At 39.0% G+C, this 21,261-nt stretch overlaps 1 protein-coding gene across 2 annotated transcripts in view; it reads right to left on the bottom strand.

Moving 5' to 3' along the window:
- Positions 1–21,261, bottom strand: part of znf704 (zinc finger protein 704) — a 154,395-nt gene that overhangs the window by 128,243 nt on the left and 4,891 nt on the right. For both annotated transcript variants that reach the window (XM_069921142.1, XM_069921143.1), the window contains exon 2: positions 6,186–6,433. In XM_069921142.1, coding sequence (XP_069777243.1) covers positions 6,186–6,433 — 248 coding nt within the window. The remainder of the gene's footprint in view (positions 1–6,185; positions 6,434–21,261) is intronic.

Below are 21,261 nucleotides of genomic sequence, written 5' to 3'. Positions count from 1 at the left end.
CAGAGACAGAGCTGGAGGAAAGGAGAGATAGGAATGGGGAGGAGAGAAATGGGGGCAGGCCTAATGGAAACCAGAGGTCGACGTTAATGCGATCCTCCTATCCATGTCCAATTATCACCTCTGTTTGTACTCCTCCTTCCTTCCCTCTCCCCAACCTTTGTCTGCTTTTTGCACACACCTTGAAGGCAGCTCAGGCCCAACATGTCAATTATTTTTATTTACCGCCCATGAACGCTGTGAGACCTGCTGAGTTCCTCCAGCATTTTTATCATAAAGGCCAAGGTATTGGGATATATGAATACAATTACGACAGGTTTGCGATTGGAGAAACCTCAAATTGCATTTATTCGTTGAGGATGGGCTGTAGCTAGAAAATGTATAGCTGTTACTTGGAAAAATGCTGTTGAATTGAGTATACAAAGATGGCACAATGAAATTCAATCATGTATTTATTTGGAAAAGATAATGAATAATTTGCAGAATAATTATTCTTTTTTTGTTAAAATATGGAGTTTTTATTTGGAATGTATGGGTTTGGATGTTAAGTAAAAATTTTTTTACTTGTGATGAAAGATGTAAAAGATGGCACACATACAACAACCTTTTATTACCTGATATTATTTTTTTTAAAAGCTCCATGGGGGGAGAGGGTGGAAGGGGGGTAAGGGTGGAAGGGGGGTAAGGGTGGAAGGGGGGTAGTAGAGGGTAGTTTTAGATTATACTTTGTATTTTTGTTTTGTTTTGTAAAATTCTTAAATAAATTTGTAATAAATAAATAAATAAATGCCAAGGTGATTTTTAAAGTTTTGAAGAATTACTTTTACCAGTTATTGGATTATTTGACATTGTCATTCTTTAATAACTCATACTTTGAGAATTAACTGAAATACTGTCAAGCTATAATTGTTAAATTACTTACACTCAGGAAATAAAATGCAAAACCCTGCAGATGCTCAAAATCTGAAATGAAAACCTACTTCTGACAAAGATTTTCAAGCTGAAAAGTTACCTACCGCTCTTTCCACAGGTGAAACCTGCTGAGCTTTTTCAGCATTTTCCATTTCATGTCCAGTATTCTGGTATTGTTTTTAATTCTTCACTTCAATCTCTTAAGAATCTGGCCTTTAGATTTCTAGAACAAACCAAATGTCTTTCCCAGCAGAGATAAATAATCAAAGTTGAACTGGATGATCCTGCTTCACCAGAATAATAGTAATTATAAATATAAAATATAACTGCCCTGGAACAGTTTAAATAAAAAAGGTCTCCAAATAATACTTTTCAAAATCCTTATTGAATCAGGGAGAACATCTTTGCACCACCATTCTAAGAAGGATAGTTGGTGCTCAAAAACAAGAAATTGCATCGATATGTAATAATAAGCCTGTACAATATTCTCCCCCACTTTGTTTTAATGGATGCATTAATCCAGATGACTGCCTACATTACAATACCACAAAAAGGAATTTTGGGTTAGTATCAACATCTTCACAAGAAGATCCTAAATCCTGCCTCAATGGTTCTTTATTTTAAAGAAAACTGATCAGGTTTTTTTCATAACTTATCTTAATGAATACACTTGAAACCTATGATAGGAACTAAAATGTTCATGTTGCAAGGCAACCTCCTTCTCACTTTAATCTGCAAATTTTCTGACTTAAACTACAATTTGCCATATCTTGCACTATTTTACTAGCATTACCGTCTCTGACAAATGGTTCCAGAGCTGAAATCAAGTTCAGTTGCACCACCAGATGGTGTGTGGCGTAATGTTCCTGCACAGTTCCTTCTACCATCAAAATGATTTTTAAATCAAACATTGCATCATGCAGACACTGTAGGTATATAACTGAGTTGTTTTATTGTCAGATGAAATGAGATCAATTAAAAGCTTTGATTAGTGTGTTATCCAGGCCAGTTAATTCACGCAGCTGGTAGTGTAACAAGAACAAATAAACAATTAAATATGACAACAATGTGGGGAGTACTAAGATAATGTTAGCAGGGGACAGAGAAAAGTATATTTGCAAAAAAAAAAATTGTACAATACACAATGTACAAATCGTTTGTCATCGAGAGATCCATTTAAGAGTCTGATAACAGAAGGAAACAAACTCTCCTTCAGTCTGGACATTGGTCTTCACCAACACATGTATCTTCTGTCTGATTTAGCGAGAAGACTGTGGCATGAATCCTTTAACACATTGGCAGCATTCCTGAGACAGCAGGAGGTCGATGGAGGTTGCCTGATGTTCTAAGCTGCGTTTATATGATAGACCAGGTCGATATGTACACCGAAGAACTCCACCTCAGACAAAATTATTGTGTTCAACGTATGGGGATGCCAATGCACAGGGGAGGAAAAGACTACACAGGGTTGTAAACTCAGTCAGCGCCATCATAGGCATTAGTCTTCATTCCATTAATGATATATTTAAGAGCCAATGTCTCAAAAAAGTAGCCTCTGTCATCAAGGTCCCTCACCACCCAGGTCATGCCCTTTTCTCACTGCTACTATTAGGAAGGAGGTGCAGGAGCCGGAAGACAACACACTCAACATTATTCAATGCCACCAGATTCTTTTATCTCCTTCATATACACCATCTCATCATCATTTTGAGTCTTAGCCATGACAGTGATGTCATCTTCAAACGTGGATGGTTAGAGCAGCGTTTGGCTACACACTCATAAGTGTATAGCGAGCACACCAAGAGGATGTATACACAGCATACCAATGGTGGTAAAAGAATGTGTACACAGTACAGTGAGCATAATGAGAGTATGCTTTGTGGGGCTCTGCTGTTCAGGATTATTATGTGCAAAGAGTTGTCACCAATCCTTACCACTTACAGTTTATAGGTCAAGAAGTCAAGGATCCAGTTGCAGAGGGGGAGTGGTGAGGCCTGTGTCTATGGAGAGTTTAAAATTTAAAAAGAATTTGGACAGGTACATGGATGGGAGAGGTATGGAGGGCTTTGGACTGGGTACAGGTCAGTGGGACTAAGCAACAAAAAAAAATGGTTCGGCACAGTTTCTGTGGTTCTATGGAAAGGATGCAGAGGAGATTTACCAGGATATTGCCTGGATTGGAGAAAGCATCTTATAAGGTGAGGTTAAGAGAACTAGAGCTTTTCTCTTTGGAGCTAAGAAGGATTAGAGATGACTTAAAAGAGGCCTACAAGATTATGATATGCATAGATAGGGTGGACACCACCATATTTTTCCTGGGGTGAGAGTAGCAAACAGCAGAAGACATCTGTACAAGATGAGTGGAGGAAATTTTAGGGGCGATGTGAGGGATAAGTTTTTCTTTACAGAGTAGTGAGTCTCAGGGATGCATAGCCAGGGTGGTGGTGGAGACTGCTACAATAGGGACATTTAAAAGACTCTTAGAAAAGCACATGGATAGAAAAAAATAGAGGGTTGTGGTTGTGAGGTAGGGTGGTTTAGTTTGTTGAGCAGCATTCTGTAGGTCGGCATAACTTCATGGGCTGAAGGGCCTGTTCAATGCTGTAATGTTCCATATTCTATGTTAAAAGACAGAACCCAATTTAAAGAATAATCTGTAAATAAGGAGCATCTGGGCATGGGGCATTTTTTTTTAATCTCTTGAGGCCTTTCTCTGTCTTGCTGTCAATGTACATGTTGGGTAAATCTTTGTTAAAAATATACAATCAAAGCTTATATCTAAAAAATGTTAAAAACAACAGTTTCTTAATCAAAATATTATGTTGCCAATTATAGTTGTGAGGAACACAACTGTGGTTAAAACCAACAGCATCCAGAAGAAAGTTAAGATTATTCCTGAGCTCAGTTTAAAAAAAAGAAAAATGTGTGAATAATCAGATGCAATTTAACATTTCTTTTTAAAAAAGAAGCCAACAGTCTGAAAGGTTAGCCACAGCTGACCCAATACAACAAAACGTACTCAGGTTAATGGGCTCATGGGCCAAAATAAAATGTCAGGAGCCAAGGCAACTCATGTGTAGTAGCACAGATATACACAAAAATCAATACCAAAGTAGCACTCACTCAGGAAAATGTAGCAGAAATGTTATATTGTGTGCAGAACATAGAAACTTTCATTGCTATTAACTCCTGTGCAGTCAGGGTTGCAGGTCTCTGAGGTTTCAAGTGTAAGATTAATCTGTGACAAAATTATTGTGTTCAAAGTTTGAGGTAAGCTGCATATCCTCCAAGGGAAGATCATTTAAATCTTAAGAATAATGATTGAGAAATCACTCTATTTCCATAATGTATAATGATTAAATGAAATGCAGTACAAACATACTAACTCAGAACTAAACAAACATAAAACCCTTGTTTGAAATATAACACTTTCTCTATAAATAAACTGGATAACGTCTGTTCGGGCAACATCTGACTGCATATACGTCCGTGGTCCCATTAGGTTATAATAGAGTTCAGAAATCCCAATTGGAGAACAGGATGAAGTGGCTTCCTGCACTCAACACGTGTACCTCATGTTTCTTGTATACAAAGCCAGGCATATAATGTTACAGTACATATATAACCTACAATACATGTCTTGATAGTCATAATAAATGCCTATGTTACTATAATATGGTGTCCACACAACATCCAAAGCACATAACGTTCTATTTCACAGAACATATCGTGGATGTTAAGCAATGCATGACTGTACATTAATTTGAATACTTCAATGAAGCAATGCATGATCAACTGATTTATCAAAGCAACCAAGTACATTTTGTAAAACCACAACAGTTGTTTTTTGAAGTGAACTGCTTGCACAAATTAAAGGAACACAAGTGTTCCAAATCGCTGCCTCAAGTTCACTGCTGTAAAAATTAATAAATAATTATTATTTAATACAGCCCTAGAGTCTCAGATATACAGCAGGGAAACAGGCCTTCTGGCTCAACTTTTCCATACTAACCAAGTTGTCTACCTAACTTTGTTGCATTTGGCCCATTATGCTACATAGCCTGCTGAGTTTCTCCAGCACTTTTGTGTATTGCACCTATAAAACTTTGCTGTTCATAGACCCGTCAAATTGTTTTTAAATTCTATGTACTTTACTGAAAGTCAATAGTTCTTTCTCCTCTAAGAATATATCTGCAGACTCCTCTTCTGTGTCTTAACAAATCAAACTTACTCAGAGACAAAAGCAGTTATTTAGTGTGATGTAGTTGGGAAGGATTTGGCCAATACAACTGCATTATTATCTCCTCCAGGGGTAAAGGTATTTAAAAAGTCAAGGTGATATTGCTTAAACACAACATATTTTTTGATTGTTAAAAAAACAAAATTCTTCAGGTGAAAATATTTGGAAGATTAACTATAATTCCAATATTGTTATGTGCAATAATAACTCTTGCATAATTTCCCTTGAATACTATTTTTGTTTTAACAAAATAGATAATAGACGATTTGTTACAGCTAATTTCCTGAGTAGAAAGCTACACTTGAGTAAATTCTCAATTTCTAGAGTAAATTATACAAAATCCATGTTCACTGAAGAACCAAAATAGTCTGTATTTGCTTTCAGTACTTGTACAATTCTTAGACGATTGTGCAGATGTTTTTAACCTCCAATATGACTCAGTAAACACTAAATACATCTGCAACTTACGATTGTGACCACTACAATTTCAGCTCAATTGCTTCATTTATTTGTTGAAGGTTCAGGTTCATGACATTTTCAGAGGGCATCAGGCTTTTTGATGGCATATTTTTTACAATCACCTCCTTCTGTTTTCTGCTTTGATCTAGTTTCTTACTCCTATATTGCTCCTACATGTCCATCCAAATCCACTTAAAAGTTGATTTAGGCTTAATGGAGGAGATCCCTGAAAAAGTTCGATATTGTCACATATTTTCTCAAAAAACAACCAAGACGTGAAAAGAATATATGTTAGGAAATTTTGCATAGAAACATATGCTTGGAGCATTTTGTTAATGTGAAAGAAATATTTTAATATTTAAATCATAGTTTTGATCAGAATGTTGGAATTACAACACACCTCAGCCCAAATATCATTAAAAGTCATTAATCTATAACAATAAATTTCTTTCTCTCTCACTCCGCATATATGGAATGATTCTAGGATTTTATTTTGTTTTTAACTGGAGAAATAAATGTTACGGGGCTGACAAAAATAGATCTCATGTGCTACTTATTTAAAGGATAATTCTCCTACCTTGAATGAGGGACATCGATGTTGGAAGAAACGACTTTTCTTTTTTGATCTGAAACAGCACCAATCGGTCGCATGTGATCCTTGTCATACTCCTGAATCCAGCTGATCTTTTTAGTTTCCAGTATCTTCATAGCTTCAATCTTTCTTATGAGGGGCAGTTGCTGCTCCAACACTTTCTGATGATTCTCAGTATAACTTTGATCATGCAATGATGCCAAAGAAGTTGAATCTCGGCCGTTGCAATAGAGCTGCAGAAGCAAATCACATCAAGTTCACTCAAACATATAGTTGCACTTAGGGCAATCTAAAAAAAATCTCTCAGAAACACCGAGAGAAAATATACTGTACATGTTCGTTCATTTTATACCACAGGAAAATAGATACATTTAACAGATAAAGTTTTTATGATGCCACAGAAATATAGTAAAGTAGTGGTTCTCAACTTTTCTTTTTACACACATAGATCACCTTAAGTTTTCCTTTATTTGCCACAGACCATCTACAGTGCCCTCCAAAATGTCTGGGACAAAGACACTTTTTTTTTGTCTATTTGCCTATGTCCTCCACAGTTATAAATTTGTAGTCAAACAATTCATAGGTGATTAAGTGCACATTCCAGATTTTATTCAAAGTTATTTGTATATTTTTTGCTTTGACCAGGTAGAAATTACAGCACTTTTTATAAATAGCCCTGTCATATCAGGGCACCATAATATTTGGGACATAACAATGGTATGTATATTAAAGTAGTCATGTTTAGTATATCGTGGCATATCCCCTGCATGCAATGACCGTTTCAAGTCTGTGATTCAAAGACATCATCAGGTGCAGCCATCTTCAGCTCCTGTTTGTTTTGGGGGTTTGTCCCCTTAGGTTTACTCTTCAGCCTATGGAAGGCATGCTCAATTGGATTTAGATCAGGTGACTGACTTGGCCATTCAGGAATTATCCAGTTTTTTAACTTTGAAAACCTCCTTTGTTCCTTTCGCCCTATGTTTGGGATCATTGTCTTGCTGTAGGATGAAGTGCTGCCCAATGTGTTTGGAGGCATTTGCTTGAACTTGAGCAGACAAGATGGTTCTAAACAGCTCAGAATTAATTTTGTTACTGCCATCAGTAGTTACATCATCAGTGAAGATAAGTGCATCACGACCTTTTTGCAGCCATATGTGCCCAGGCCATTACATCCCAACCACTCTCTCACAGATGAGAAGGTATGCTTTGGATCTTGGGCAGCTTCCACACTTTGCTCTTGCCGTCACTCTGATACAGGTTAATCCTGGTCTCATCTGTTCCCAGACCTTTTTTCCAGAATTCTGCAGGGTCTTTGAAATACTTAGCAAACTGCCAGCTGCCCATTTTGTTTCTGTTGCTAACTAGTAGTTTGCATCTTGCAGTGTTGCCTCTATATTTCTGCTCATGAAGTCTTCTGCAGACAGTAGCCATTGACACACCTTCAGTTCTGATCTGTTGGACAGGTGCTTGGGGGGTTTTCTTCATCATCATGAGAATTCTTCTGCCATCAATAATGGAGTCTTCCTTGGAACACCAGTCCCTTTCCAATTACTGAGCTCACCGGTATGCTCTTTCAACTGTTCCAAACAGTTGATTTTGATAATTCTAAGATTTGGGGATGTCTCTTACTGTTTTATTCTTGTTTTTCAGTCTCCTAATGGTTTTTGACTTTCATTGGTGCAACTCTGTACTCATTGTTGAAAAATGGTAACCACAGGCTCCAAAGGTGATCAAAAGCTTAGAAGCAAGCCTTGCTCTCTTATTCTTGCACTAATTAAGCAATTAAACATACCTGAGTACTCACCAACACCTGTGAAGCAAAATGTTCCAAACATTATGGTGCCCTGAAATGGGGGATCTATGCATAAAAAATGGTTTAATTTCTACATGGTCAAAACAAAATAAATACAAATAACTTTGAATAAAATCTGGAATGTACTCTTTAATTACATGTGAATTGTTTGATTACAACTTTAAAACTGGGCACAGGAGCAAATAAAGGAATAAAGTATCTATGACCCCAAACAATATGGAGAGCACTGTACAACAAATTCACAGACCACTATTGTGAGGTAGAGTCTGGTGAGATTCATTTGATTTGGTTGGTCTTGTTCATTTTTACTGTCAAATTTTACATATCATTTATTTATTACATCAGCAATACTTGCCTCTGTTATGTGGCCACGGACCACCTAGAAAAAACCCATGAACCATCAGTCATGGGTAGACCACAGATTGCAAAATATTCCAGAGCATTCTGGTGTAAGCCTTCCCCTGCCAATAACACAGGAGTAAATGCCCTGCATAATTGACAATATCCACTGATATGTTCTGTGAAAAAGTTATCAAATAAAATGTGAAAATATTTATCAGTCTCCCGTCCCGGTTATTAATTACAACTGGCTATCCTTGACAGATAACAGAATAAGGAAGATGGCTCAATCACTTTGATTTTGTGGTTGTAATGTTGGTTAAACGGTCTTTTCTTCATCACATTAAAATAAAACTAACATACTATGCAGTACATATTTCCATGGTGAAAATATAGACTCCAGAAGTCACTATTTGCGATTCCCTGCTACTCCACAAAGTGTGCAGTTTGCAAGTTTTTGTTTAATCTTGAAAAATCTGTTTCAGTGTGCCTTCCAATAAGGTACCCTGGGGATAACACATTTTGTTGTATGACATGTAAATGAGGTTTTAATCGGATACTATGTGCACTGCTCTTTATAAATCCAAGCATTCTGGTTTGAAAATACAATCTCCTCAGATAAATACTTCAAAGTATAGCAGTTTTTAAAAAAAATACAATTCTCTGGATTGATCTTTCACTGCTCCAAGATGACGCAGCCTATAATCGGCTGACACTCCTTACTAAAAAATTAGTCAGGCCGTAACAAGTGGTTTGCTGGGGTTGCTCACTTTGCACCAGTGAAGGTTAATAGACTTGATAGAGGTGTATTAAAACATTATTGGTTAAAACAGAGCTAATAGAGAGTAGTTGTTCCATTAAAATCAGAATTTACTGATATGAACATGACACAAAATTTGTTGCTTTGTGGCAGCATTACATGTGCAAAAATTGCTCATAATTATATATATTTTTTAAATAAATAAATTAGTGCAAATAGAAGAGAAAAAGTGAGGTCATGCCTGTGGTTCTTCGTCCATTGACCTGATGGATTCAGTCAGAAGAGGGCATGGCCTAGGTGGCGAGGGTCCTTGATTTTAATGCTGCTTTCTTGAGACACTGCCTCCTGTAGATGTCCTTAATGGAGTGAAGTCTAATGCCCATAATGGCACTGGCCAAGTTCACAACTCTCTGTAGCTTTTTCCTGTCCTGTGCATTGGCACCTCCATACCAGGCAGTTACACAACCAGTCAGAATGCTCTCCACAATACAACTGTAGAAATTTGCAAGCGTATTTGGTGGCATATCAAATCTTCTCAAACTTCTAATTAAGTATAACCGATGATGAGCCTTCTTCATAATTGTGTCGACATGAAGGCTCCAGGATAGATGTTCAGTGATGTTAATGTTTCATCTGGTATTCGTATGTGTGAGTTCTTATACAACACATGGATGAAAGAAAAGGTTCTTTAAAGTTGGTGTAAACAGCACCATGAGGCATGCCATGAGGCTGCAAGCCTCCATTACAGATCTAACATACTGTCTCTTGCTCTGTATCAGCCCCCTGCTGGCAGCCAAGTCCAATTAAACAGGAACTATAATCAAGGTATTGATAGTGGCCATGCAAGCATGATCACTATCGTTACAGTTGACACCAGGAATTTGAAGTTTTTTACCCTTTCCACTATTGACCCCTTGATGAGGACTGATTTGTATTCTCCTGATTTCCCCTTCCACAATCAGTTCCTTAGTTTTGCTAATATTAAGTACAAGGTTGTTGTTGTGACACCATTAATGGATTCATGGATCCCTGAAAATGGTACTGATGAAGGGCTCAAGCCCGAAACGTTGGTTATGTATCTTTATCTTTGCTCTATAAAGAACTCTGTTTGACAGCTGAATTTCTCCAGCATTGTGTTTTTATATTTTACTAAATGTCTGGCAAATGTCAATTTAAAAATCTATAGAGTTAAGAAACAAATAATCTCTTGCAGGTTTCTTTAAGTGTGATCTCAAAGATTTATAGAAGATATTATTTCTAATAGATCCACAGGAACTGATCCAGTTCAAAATTTCAATTCAACATGAAATTCTCAACAACAATAAGCGATGAACAATAACAGCACCAACATCTCAGGAAGTAATTTTTTAAAATGCATTTGAGTCTCTCTTTTACAGGTCTAATGAGAGTTAACTCTTTGGTAGCTGAACTTTTTTTTGAGTATAAATGCTACAACACAAGTGCATCACGTGAAGCACATCATAGGAAACGAAGTCTACAACAAGCACTGGCCCTAGTGGGTTTTTGTTTATCACTTGGACAGTTTTACAAACTAATTTAGTGATATCAATCTTTGTTAAACTCTTTCAATTGTTCTCTAGCTTCCTAACACACCTGGAGGTGGTGAGATGAGTCCCATAAGCTATTTCACTGCCACAGGAGACCCCGTCTACTCCACTGATTCTCCTGCAATGTTTAAACCAATGAAGCATTTATTGTCAAAACAGTTTTTAAGCCTGGAGAATCTCGTCAGTAATCCTGTCTGTTGATCGGGAATTAAGTCCTACTGGATTAGTCACACAGGTGAAGTCATAGGAGTCATAAAGCGTAGAAATAGGCCCTTCAGTAAACCTAACCCCCGCTGACCTAAATGTCCCATCCGCACTGGTCCCACCTGCCTGTGTTTGGCCTATATCCCTCTAAACCTATCCTACCCATGTATCCATCCAAATGTTTCTTAAACATTACTCTGACAGAATTCTTCAAACAATTTCTACATAATTGCAGATTTCAGAGTGAGAAAGGGTTGCAGAGGGACTGATGATCAGAGATAGAAAGGCATAGAACTGCCTCTCACTGTCACATTTGCACACACCCCCTGGATACACTGACAATCACATGTAGAAGAGTTCCACAGGCATTAACTATCGCGAATGGTAGAACTCCGTTCCACAGCATTGAACATCACTGATAAACAATTGCAGAGGTCCCGACTCCCAAAGAGAAAATTTGTACAGACATTGACTCCCACTGACTTCCCACAGGTTTAATTGTTCAGAAGTGGCAGTCACTAGAGTCTGTGCAGTGGTTCCCCAGTGATATTGTGTGTTCAATTATTCTCCAGCGAAAGTCAGTGTCCAACTGTTCCCCGCTGACAATTAGTGGCTGTAAAAATATTCACCTGTGAGGTTCTTTTTCCATGCATCTGAACCTTAATGAAAGTCTAGCAGTCAGTGCCATAACTTTCATTGGGGTTTAGATCCACAGTCACCGACTCTCACTGGGATACCACTGCACATGCACTAACCTTCACTTCAGGACATTTGCTCAGGCACATATTTCCTGCTGGGTCATACACAGAAAGTATGGAATGTCACTGGGGAGCAGCTGCACACATACAGGCTCTTCGTGATGGGAAGACAGTAAATAGGTATTGACCCTCACTGATGAAATGATGCACAATGAATGGATGCACAAACACTTCTCACTGACCAACAGTTGCACAGACACTGACTCCCAGTGGAGTACGGTTGCATAGACACTGAATTTCACTCGATGATTCATTTCAGTCACAAATAGTTGCACAGGAACTGACTCTCACTGGGGTGCAGTTCCAAAGACATTGACAATGGGAAAGTGCTGCAAGGACCCCCTCTTTCTGTGATGTACAGTTACAGGGGCACTGATGTCTCTTGGTCAAAATACTACATTGAGATACAATGACGAGAGTGCCAACATCACACATGAAATCACACGGAATTTATTGCTTGAAGAAAACTATGCCATTGTTTTGCTGCACTTTAAGATGATTGAAAATCGAATTTCACAGTCAACAGCTGCTTTCACCCTGGACTGGAAGCAAGTATCTGCAACCCCAAGGGACTGCTGGAGAAGTGAATGAGTGGCAGGAATACTGGTGCAAATTTGATTTTCACTGCATTCTTCTCCATTTATTACTTGTATTCAAAGGTAAAGAGAAACAATATTCAATTGACGCTGAGAGGAAATGTTGATTTTGAAGATCAATTCATTCTCAGCATTGTAACAGCCTAATATGAAATATTTGACTGTGTTTGTGTCCGATTTGTTCTCCAGATGAGCAGCGAACAGCTAATCAGATTGGAAAAAAAGTAGCCACTGTGATATTTTCATTTCCTTGAGCTTCTGTCACTACCTACTCCCACTCTCCTTACAAAAAGATAAGTTCCATGTGGTTGTAGGAGGTGTAATACCTGCAATCTTCCACCGTGGTCGTAGGAGGTGTAATTCCTGCACCCACACCTCCTCCCTTACCATAGTCCAAGGTCCCAAACAGACCTTTCAGGTGAAGCAACATTTCAGCTGTAGCTCCAAAGAACTTATTTACTGCATCCAGTGCACCCTCTGTGGCCTTCTCTACATCGGAGAGACCAGTCACAGATTAGATCGCTTCGCCCAGCACCTCCTCTCTGTCCGCAACAAAAGCAACCTCCTCGTAGCCAATTATTTCAATTCTGAGTCACACTCTCAAGCTCACACGACTGTCCATGGCCTTTCACACTACGGCACCCTGACCACCAGCAGATTGGAGGAACAAGACGTCATTTTTCATCTGTGCACTCTCCAACTCCAGGGCGTGAACATTGAGTTCACTGCATTCCACTAATCAACTTGCTTTTATTCCAGTTCCTACTTCATTTCTCTCTCGACTTAGCCTAGGCTCCTTCCTCCCCCCCCTCCACCCCTTCCTGCAGTCTCCCTCCCATCTATCATCTCCCACCCTCACCAACCCCCCATTTCCTCCATTTGTTCGGACATCTCTCATGTTCCCCACACCTTGATAAAGAGCTCGAGCCTGAAACATCGGTGATGTATCTTCACCTTTGCTACATTAAGGCACTGTTTGACCTTCTGACTTTCTCTAGCATTTGTTTGTTTTTTTCAGTTCCATTCACTCAGTAACAGTGGTACAGTCTTTCAGGTTACCATAGAATAAGTTACCCTCTATGTAAAAGTTCAAACTAAGTTCTTATCTGAAAGCTTGAGGAAACTTGCATTTATTTTATATTATCAAACTGTATCCCAATTAAGATTTAAGGATTTCCTTCCATTACTGCAACTGGGAAAACATTCCAAGCTTTGAATGTGCTCCACAAACAACTTCTTTCTGATATGTGACCTAAATTGTTTTTTTTTTCATAATTTTAATCCATGCTCCTGGAATCTAGACTTGCATTTAAATCATACTCTATATCTGGCTAACTTTGCATACTACCCCTGCCAGCATTTTCTGTCAAGGCTGAAGTGACCATATTTTCACAGTAGCTCAATTCATGAATGCCAAAAATTAGACAGTAGGCCATGCGCTTGAGCCCCTCAAATGTTGAAAATGTCTTCTTGTATCAATGAACAAAGCACACAAGGGAACCATCAAACTTCTGTGCCATTTAGTTTCAGTATCTGATCACTCTGAGCCACATAATTCAGGTTTCTATTTCTTTTGTTTAATGCTGACCAATAAGTATTTAAGTTTGACTCTATTAATTGATCCTGGATTCTTTCCAGCTTCACTTGTTTCCAAATTATTTGCACTCAAAATAAAGCACCAATTAATTTTCCATTTTATGTTTAAAAGTATTAATGTTCATGTGTCAGCATTTTATCCATTTGCTTACATTATTTGACTCTTTGACTTCCTTTTTTCATATGCAAATCCAACAGTTCAACAGTAGGAAAACCAAAACGCAACATCTGCAGTAAACCCAGCAGTTCAATTGGTCAGGCAGCATCATAGGGAGAAATGATCAGTCAACGTTCCAGATCAAGATCTTTTGTCAAGAGTAAAGTGAGAAGGGGAGATAGAACACAGTGTGACAGAGGGTAGGGAAACAGGATACTGAACAAAAGAAGGTGGGAGAGGCAGATATGGAAAGTTCGGGTGGGGGGGGTGGGGTGGCAGAGCGGAAAATTGATGGAAAAGTGAGAACTCTGCCCCCATCTGCATTGCCATCTCTCCCGTCTTCTTTTGTCCAGTATCCTATCACCATGGCCCCTCACTGGCTCTCTGCCTCCTTTTTAAGCTTGCTATCTCTCCTTCCCACTGTCATTTCAACAAAACGTCCCAACCCAGAATGCTGGCAGGTCATTTCTCCTCATGGATGCTGCCTCATTCACTGAGTTCCTCCAACTTCTCATTCTTTACAACAGTATGAAAACTAACATTACGCATGAGGACTCTACTTTGTATTTAATACATGCAACTCACTTCAAATTACACCTTTGGCTTAACAAATACCCACAACTTTTTATCCTTAATCAATTTCACTCTCATGATGAATTTTATCAAAAGGCCAATGGTAAACCCACATTATCAATGAGTACGAGTGCCAACTTACCTTGCAATGGGTGTACCAAAGAACATCAGAAAACAGGCCCAGCCCATCAAGCCTACCCTGTCATTCAAGGTGAGTATGTCTGATCTGCCCCACATGTCAACTTCCTGGGTCACATAAGCACCATCTCTGACTGGTGGACAAAACCCAAGAGTGCTGATTCATCCTGGGTACTGGTCCTGAGAGCACCAGGTTCTCTGAATCAACAGGCAACTTAAAACATCAGCATGTCTTCTATTGGGATGAAATCCTGTCATTTTGGAATATGACTTTCTCAAAAATGTCACGGAAATTGGTCAGGCAGATATCTTGGAAAGTTTTTTTTGCAGATCCAACAGTAAATGCTATCAGTGAGGATTATTTTATCATTTATTTACTCTGCAACCCTGCCCTTGTCCATCCCCCCAATAAGGTATCCACCTTATACACGAGACATCAGGACTAGTAATGTCAAAACTAATGAACCTGAATGTCGAACAAAGTAGCTTAACCTAAAGCTCCTAATCTCTGGTCAACTGCACCATCTTCTAGAATAGTATTCATTTAAACAGAGAACTTTGATGAAGGCACATTCACAGGATGTCATTGTTTTAAAAAAAAGGGTAATAAATAAAGATATTGTACAGGAATGAATACATGGAACAATGAGCTTGAATTTTCAAACATGTTGATTGTTAAAAAAAAGGAAAAAAACAAGGAAGATAAGGGGTTCTGCTCTTTAGGAGTACTGAAGAAATTGAGTGGAGCAGCAAAGTGTGGAGTAAATTTTCATTTAGAAACAATAGTATGCCTTAAATAAAGATTGAAAGGAATAAGGCTTGAAAGGTCACCATCAGCAACCATGTTGATTACCTGCTACTGTAACTATGTTTGCACCAGTTACTGTTTCCTTGCAGACATGATGAAAGTTTTGACATCTATCCTTCTTTTTTGACCACTCTAATAGTTAACAAAATTGGTCTGCCCATATCATTCAGGCCACAGAATATTCAAAACAATACTTCCAAGCTATATATCATTTGGTCATTCACATTATAACAAACAAGCATACAAACATCAGTGATTATAAATGACGAGTAGCACAGTATATATAGCCGTCCGCACAATTATTAGCAATGGGTTCTTGGCAATTAGGAGGGAGATTGGGCTTGTGTTTGGAGAGAATTTGAAAGAGAGAGAGAGAGAGAGCGAGAGAGAGAGAATTCAAAGAGGTATTTGCAAATAAAAATATAGCACAAAATCTAGGTCTCTTTTTCAAAGTGAATTATTTTCCATTCAAATAATAAGGTGGCACGGTTAACATTGTGGTTAGCGCAAAGCTATTGCAGCACCAATGAGCTGGGTTCAAATTCAGTGCTGTAAGGAGCTTGTACATTCTACCCACGTTTGTGTGTGTTTTCTCCAGATGCTGCAGTTTCTTTCTACCCTTCAAAACAAATAGGGATGTAGGTTAATTGGGGTATTTGGGTGCGATGGGCTCGTGAACCAAAAGGGCCTGTTACACTGCAGTATATCTAAACTAAATTCAATATCTATAAAATTGGAGATCATTTTTACAAAAACCATCCTTATTGAATTTGTGAATCCACATGAAAAAGTGAGTCCTTTTGATTTTTAATATTGTGAATTATTGACAAATGTTCAAGTGCCAAATGCATCATGGGAAACAAGGCCAACTGTATTGGGTTGAGGGGGTGGGAATTAGTGAGAAGGCTGCAGCTTAGTGCTTTCGCTGCCACAGTGTGTCTAGTCAGAGACCAACTACCCTGCAGGGCAACAGAGTGCTGGTTTCACTTTTAATTTATTATTTTCAAATAAGGAATATTTTTTAAATGCAAATTTTAATTGGAAAAACTATAGTAATTGAGTTGCAACATTGCCACATCTATTGCAAGAATGCCACAGTAGATAATGAACAGTAAAATAAATTATTATCACCTTCCACAGTGATTTCTTTACTGGGGAAAAAAAACTGATAATCAACTAGTTTACATGATGAATCCAGACTGTGATGCTAAACCAACGATATTCTTTCCCATGTGCATTCTAACACTGGTACTTCAATACAATGTTACATCTCTGTCAAGCTCAATGCACATACTTTTGAATATTTAAAATTGAAACTTATTTCTCTCAAAACAATTGATTGCCTTCTGATTCATCACATTTTTAAAATCTAAGATTGCTGGAAAATATGATTAGCAATTTGGAAATTATGCAAATCTGAAAATTCTGTTGGACGACATTACTCATGGTCATAAGATAACCAAGAGGCCCTCTTGTGATTCACCTCCATTTGAACTGTGCTCTTTGCAGTCTTGCTGTTCCATATGTCTTTATCCTCCAATAAATATTTAGAGATCAGGGATATGTGGAAAGAAGGGAAATGATAAGAAGAATTTTTTGAAATAAAGCATAACAAATGAATTTACATCTGGAAGTGAACCCAATGACCAGATTATCACATTGAATCAAGGAAAAGATTGTTGAGAATCTCAGACATATGCAGCCAAATTAAATTAATCCAAATGGTCCATATATACAGAAACATCAAAAGTATAGCACAGATAAAGATCCTTCAGCCCACCAGGTCTGTGCTGACCATGATACCAAATTAAACTAATCCCATCTGCTTGACCATGGTCCATATCTCTCTATTCTCTGTCCATTCAACTATCTGTATCTGCCTGAATGCCTCTTAAAAGTTTCTATCATATTTTCCATGCCAGAGCATTCCAGACAACTACCATTCTCAGTGTAATAAATTTGCCTTGCATATCTCCATAGAACCATAGAACATTGCAGCACAGAAACAGGCACCTTTAACCCCTCTAGTCTGTGCCAAACCATTTTTCTGCCTAGTCCCACTGTCTTGCATCCAGTCCACAGCCCTCCATACCTCTCCCATTCATGTACCTGTCCAAATTTTTTAAAATATTAAAATTGCATTCACCACTTTAGCTGGCAGCTTGTTCCACAATCCAACCACTTTCTGTGAATACCCCTTATATTCCCTCTAAACATTTCCCCTTTCATCCTTAACCCATGTCCTCTAGATGGTATCTCACCACCATCAGTGGAAAAAGCCTACCAATATTTACTCTGTCTAACCCCTTCATAATTTTAAACACCTCTATACTTCTACATCCCAGCGAATAAAGTCCTAACCTGTTTAATCTTTCCCTGTAACTCAGTTTTTGAAGTTCAGGCAACACCCGAATAAATCTTCTCTACATTCTTTTTATCTCACTGATATATTTCCAGCAGGTAAATGACCAAAACTACACATAATACTCCAAATTTGGCCTCAACAAAGTCTTATACAATTTTACCATAACATCCAAACTTCTATACCCAAAACTTTGATTTATGAATACGTCAAAAGCTCTCTTTACAACCCTATGTACAGCACAACTCCTACATCTGAAATTGGATTCTCCAAAATCCTCAGTTAAAAAATTTTGGATAACCGAGGACATCTGAAATCCTCATTTACCCAAAATTATTTTAGGGCCGAAATGGCCGGGAACGTCAGGCTCCCGGCGCTGGCAGCAGTAGACCTTTGGTGCCCAGCGCTAGCAGCAGCACAGTGGACCTCAGGCTCCCGGCGCTAGCGGGGACCTCATGCTCCCTGGCAGGAGTGGGACCCTCAGGCTCCTGGCACAAGTGGTGCTTCAGTGGGGAAGTGTCAGTCATCGGTGGTGGCCAGCATTTTTTTGGTAAGAATTAAAATTTATTTTAATGCTTAAAAAGCCTTACCTTGTTGTTTATTGTTGTACAAACACTGTTACAAGCGATTTCCTGTTGCTACTGGAAATGACCAGTTCACCCAAAAAAAACATTTATCTGAAATGGGTCCGGTCTCAACCATTTTGGATAATCGGCATTGTACTGTACCTAACAGCCTGAATACGCCTGAGATTGTCTGATCTTGGAAGCTAAGCAGACTCAAGACTGGTCAGTACTAGGAGGAGAGACTGACTAGGAACACCAGGTGCTGTATGCTACTGTGAGAGCCACTGGACAAAAGTGGCGACTCTCTGACTGCCTTACAGTAGACAAAAATTAAAGAATTTCATGTATGTTACATTCTAAATGTAGTATACATGACAATAAGGGAACCTTTACCTGTGACGCCACTTCAGGGAATAATGCTTCTGTATTCCCACAACCCTCTGTTCTACCGCACTCCTCAGAGACCCTACCATTTACTGTGTCTGTTCACCTCCAGCAGGGCATGGTACCCTCCTATTTCAAACAGGCGTCAATCATACTGGTGCCCAAGAAGAGTGTAGTAACCTGCCTTAATGACTATCGGCCAGTAGCACTTACATCAACAGTGATGAAGTGTTTTTACAGGCTGGTGTAAAAGGTTATCAGGTCCTATCTGAGCGGTGACATGGGTACGTTCCAGTTCATCTATCATGGCAACAGGTCTATGGCGCATGCGATTTCACTGGCTCTAAACAAAGCACTGGAATACCTGGACAATAAAAATGCATGCATCAGGATGTTCTTTATTGACAGTTCAGCATTTAACACCATCATCCCCTCAAAACTGATCAGCAAACTCCAAGACCTGGGACTCAACACCCCACTGTGTAAATGGATCATGGATTTCCTCATCTGCAGACCACAATGAGTGAGGATTGGTAAGAACATCTCCTCCACAATCCCCATCAGTCCCCAAAAATCTGTCACGCTGCTGCTGGGGATGAATCAAGACGAGGACCTTTGCATCCTTCTCTACACACTCTTAACAAATCTGCATTCTGCAGAATCTGAGATCAGATTCAGTGAGATAGAATAAGTGAAGTTATTTATTTATTCATTTATTCTAATCTCACCCTTCCAGAAAGCTCTGCTGTCCACTCCCTTCCAGGCAAGATCATCTGGGATCTCCTCCTTCAAAAAATGTGGCTTCCCCCCTACTGCCATCAGCTCAGCCCTCACCCGCATATCTTCCATTACCTGCACAGCTACACTACCCCACTCTGTCCATACGTGAGAGAAGGCCAAAATTTTGTGAGGATTAGTAGCCCCCTGCTCTACTCACTTTACACCTATGGCTGTGTAGCTCAGTAGGACAATAACACCCTCGACAAATTTACCAACAATACCATGGTAGTGGGTTGTATAAAGGATGGGGATGAGTCAGCCTACAGGAGGGAGACTGAAAACTTGGCTGACTAGTGCACCAATAACAATCTTGCACTCAATGTCACCAAAATTAAGAAGCTGATTGTTGACTTCAGAAAGGTAAAGCCAAGGGTATTCAGTTCAGTGATCATTGGGGGAATCAGAGGTTTACAGGGTGAGTAATTTAAGTCGTTGGGAGTCACGATCTTGAAGGATCTTTCCTGGACCCAACATACTAATGGACCCAACTACACTAATGTAGAAAGTATGTCAACACCTCTTCAGGAGTTTGTGAAGGTTTTGTATGGCACCAGAAACCCTGGCAAATTTCTACAGATGTGTGGTGGAAAGTGTGCTGACCGAATGTATCACGGTCTTGTATTGGGACACCAATACACCTGACCATAAAGTCCTCTAAAAGGTAATGGACACAGCCCAGAACATCACAGGCAAAACCCTCTCCATTATCTTGAACATCTACAGAGAGAACTGCCGTCGGAAAGCAGCAGCAATCATCAAGGATCCACACCACCCAGCACATGCTCTGTTCTCACTGCTGCCATCAGTAAAGAGGTATAGGTGCCACAAGACTCACACCACCAGGTTCAAGAACAGTGCTACCCCTTCACCATCAGACTCCTCAACAACAAACTCAGTCAGGGACTCATTTAAGGACTCTTGAGGACTCTTACCTGTGCACTTTATTTTTTTAATTCTCTCTGTGTTGCATAGTTTACATTTGTTATCTGTTTACAGTTCTTTATTTGTTTACATTTATCCGCTGTGTACAGTTTTTTTTACACTACCAATAAGTGGTAATTCTGCCTTGCCCACAGAAAAAAGAATCTCAGGATGGTATGTGATATCATGTATGTGCTCTGACAGTAAATCTCAAATTTGAAATCTGTATGTCCTTTCTTGATTTGCCTTTCCATAAAGCAACACCTCACACTTGTCTGCATTAAATTCCATCTGCCATTTTTCATCCCATTTTTCCAGCTGGCCCAGATACCTCTGCAAGCTTTGAAAATGTTCTTTGCTGTCTACCACGCTTCCAATCTTAGTGACATCTGATCCAATTTACCACATTATCATCCTGATCATTGATATAGATATAAATGACAAACATCAATGGTCTCGGCATCAATCCCTGAGGCACACCACTAGACATAGGTCTCCTGTCTGGGAAGCGATCATCCACCACCACTCTCTGGCTTTTCCCATCCAGCTATTGTCAAATCCAATTCACTACTTGACCTTGAATACTGAGCGTCTGAACCTTCCTGACTAACCTCCCATGTGAGACCTTGCCAAAGGCCTTATTAAAGTCCACGCAGACATCAAACACAGCCTTTCCTTCATCAACTTTACTGATAACCTCCTGATAAAACTCTATAGGATTGGTTAAACATGACCTAT

This window comes from Narcine bancroftii, chromosome 2 (assembly GCF_036971445.1).
Source record: "Narcine bancroftii isolate sNarBan1 chromosome 2, sNarBan1.hap1, whole genome shotgun sequence".
Lineage (NCBI taxonomy): Eukaryota > Metazoa > Chordata > Chondrichthyes > Torpediniformes > Narcinidae > Narcine > Narcine bancroftii.
This window is presented reverse-complemented; position numbering and strand designations above follow the sequence as displayed.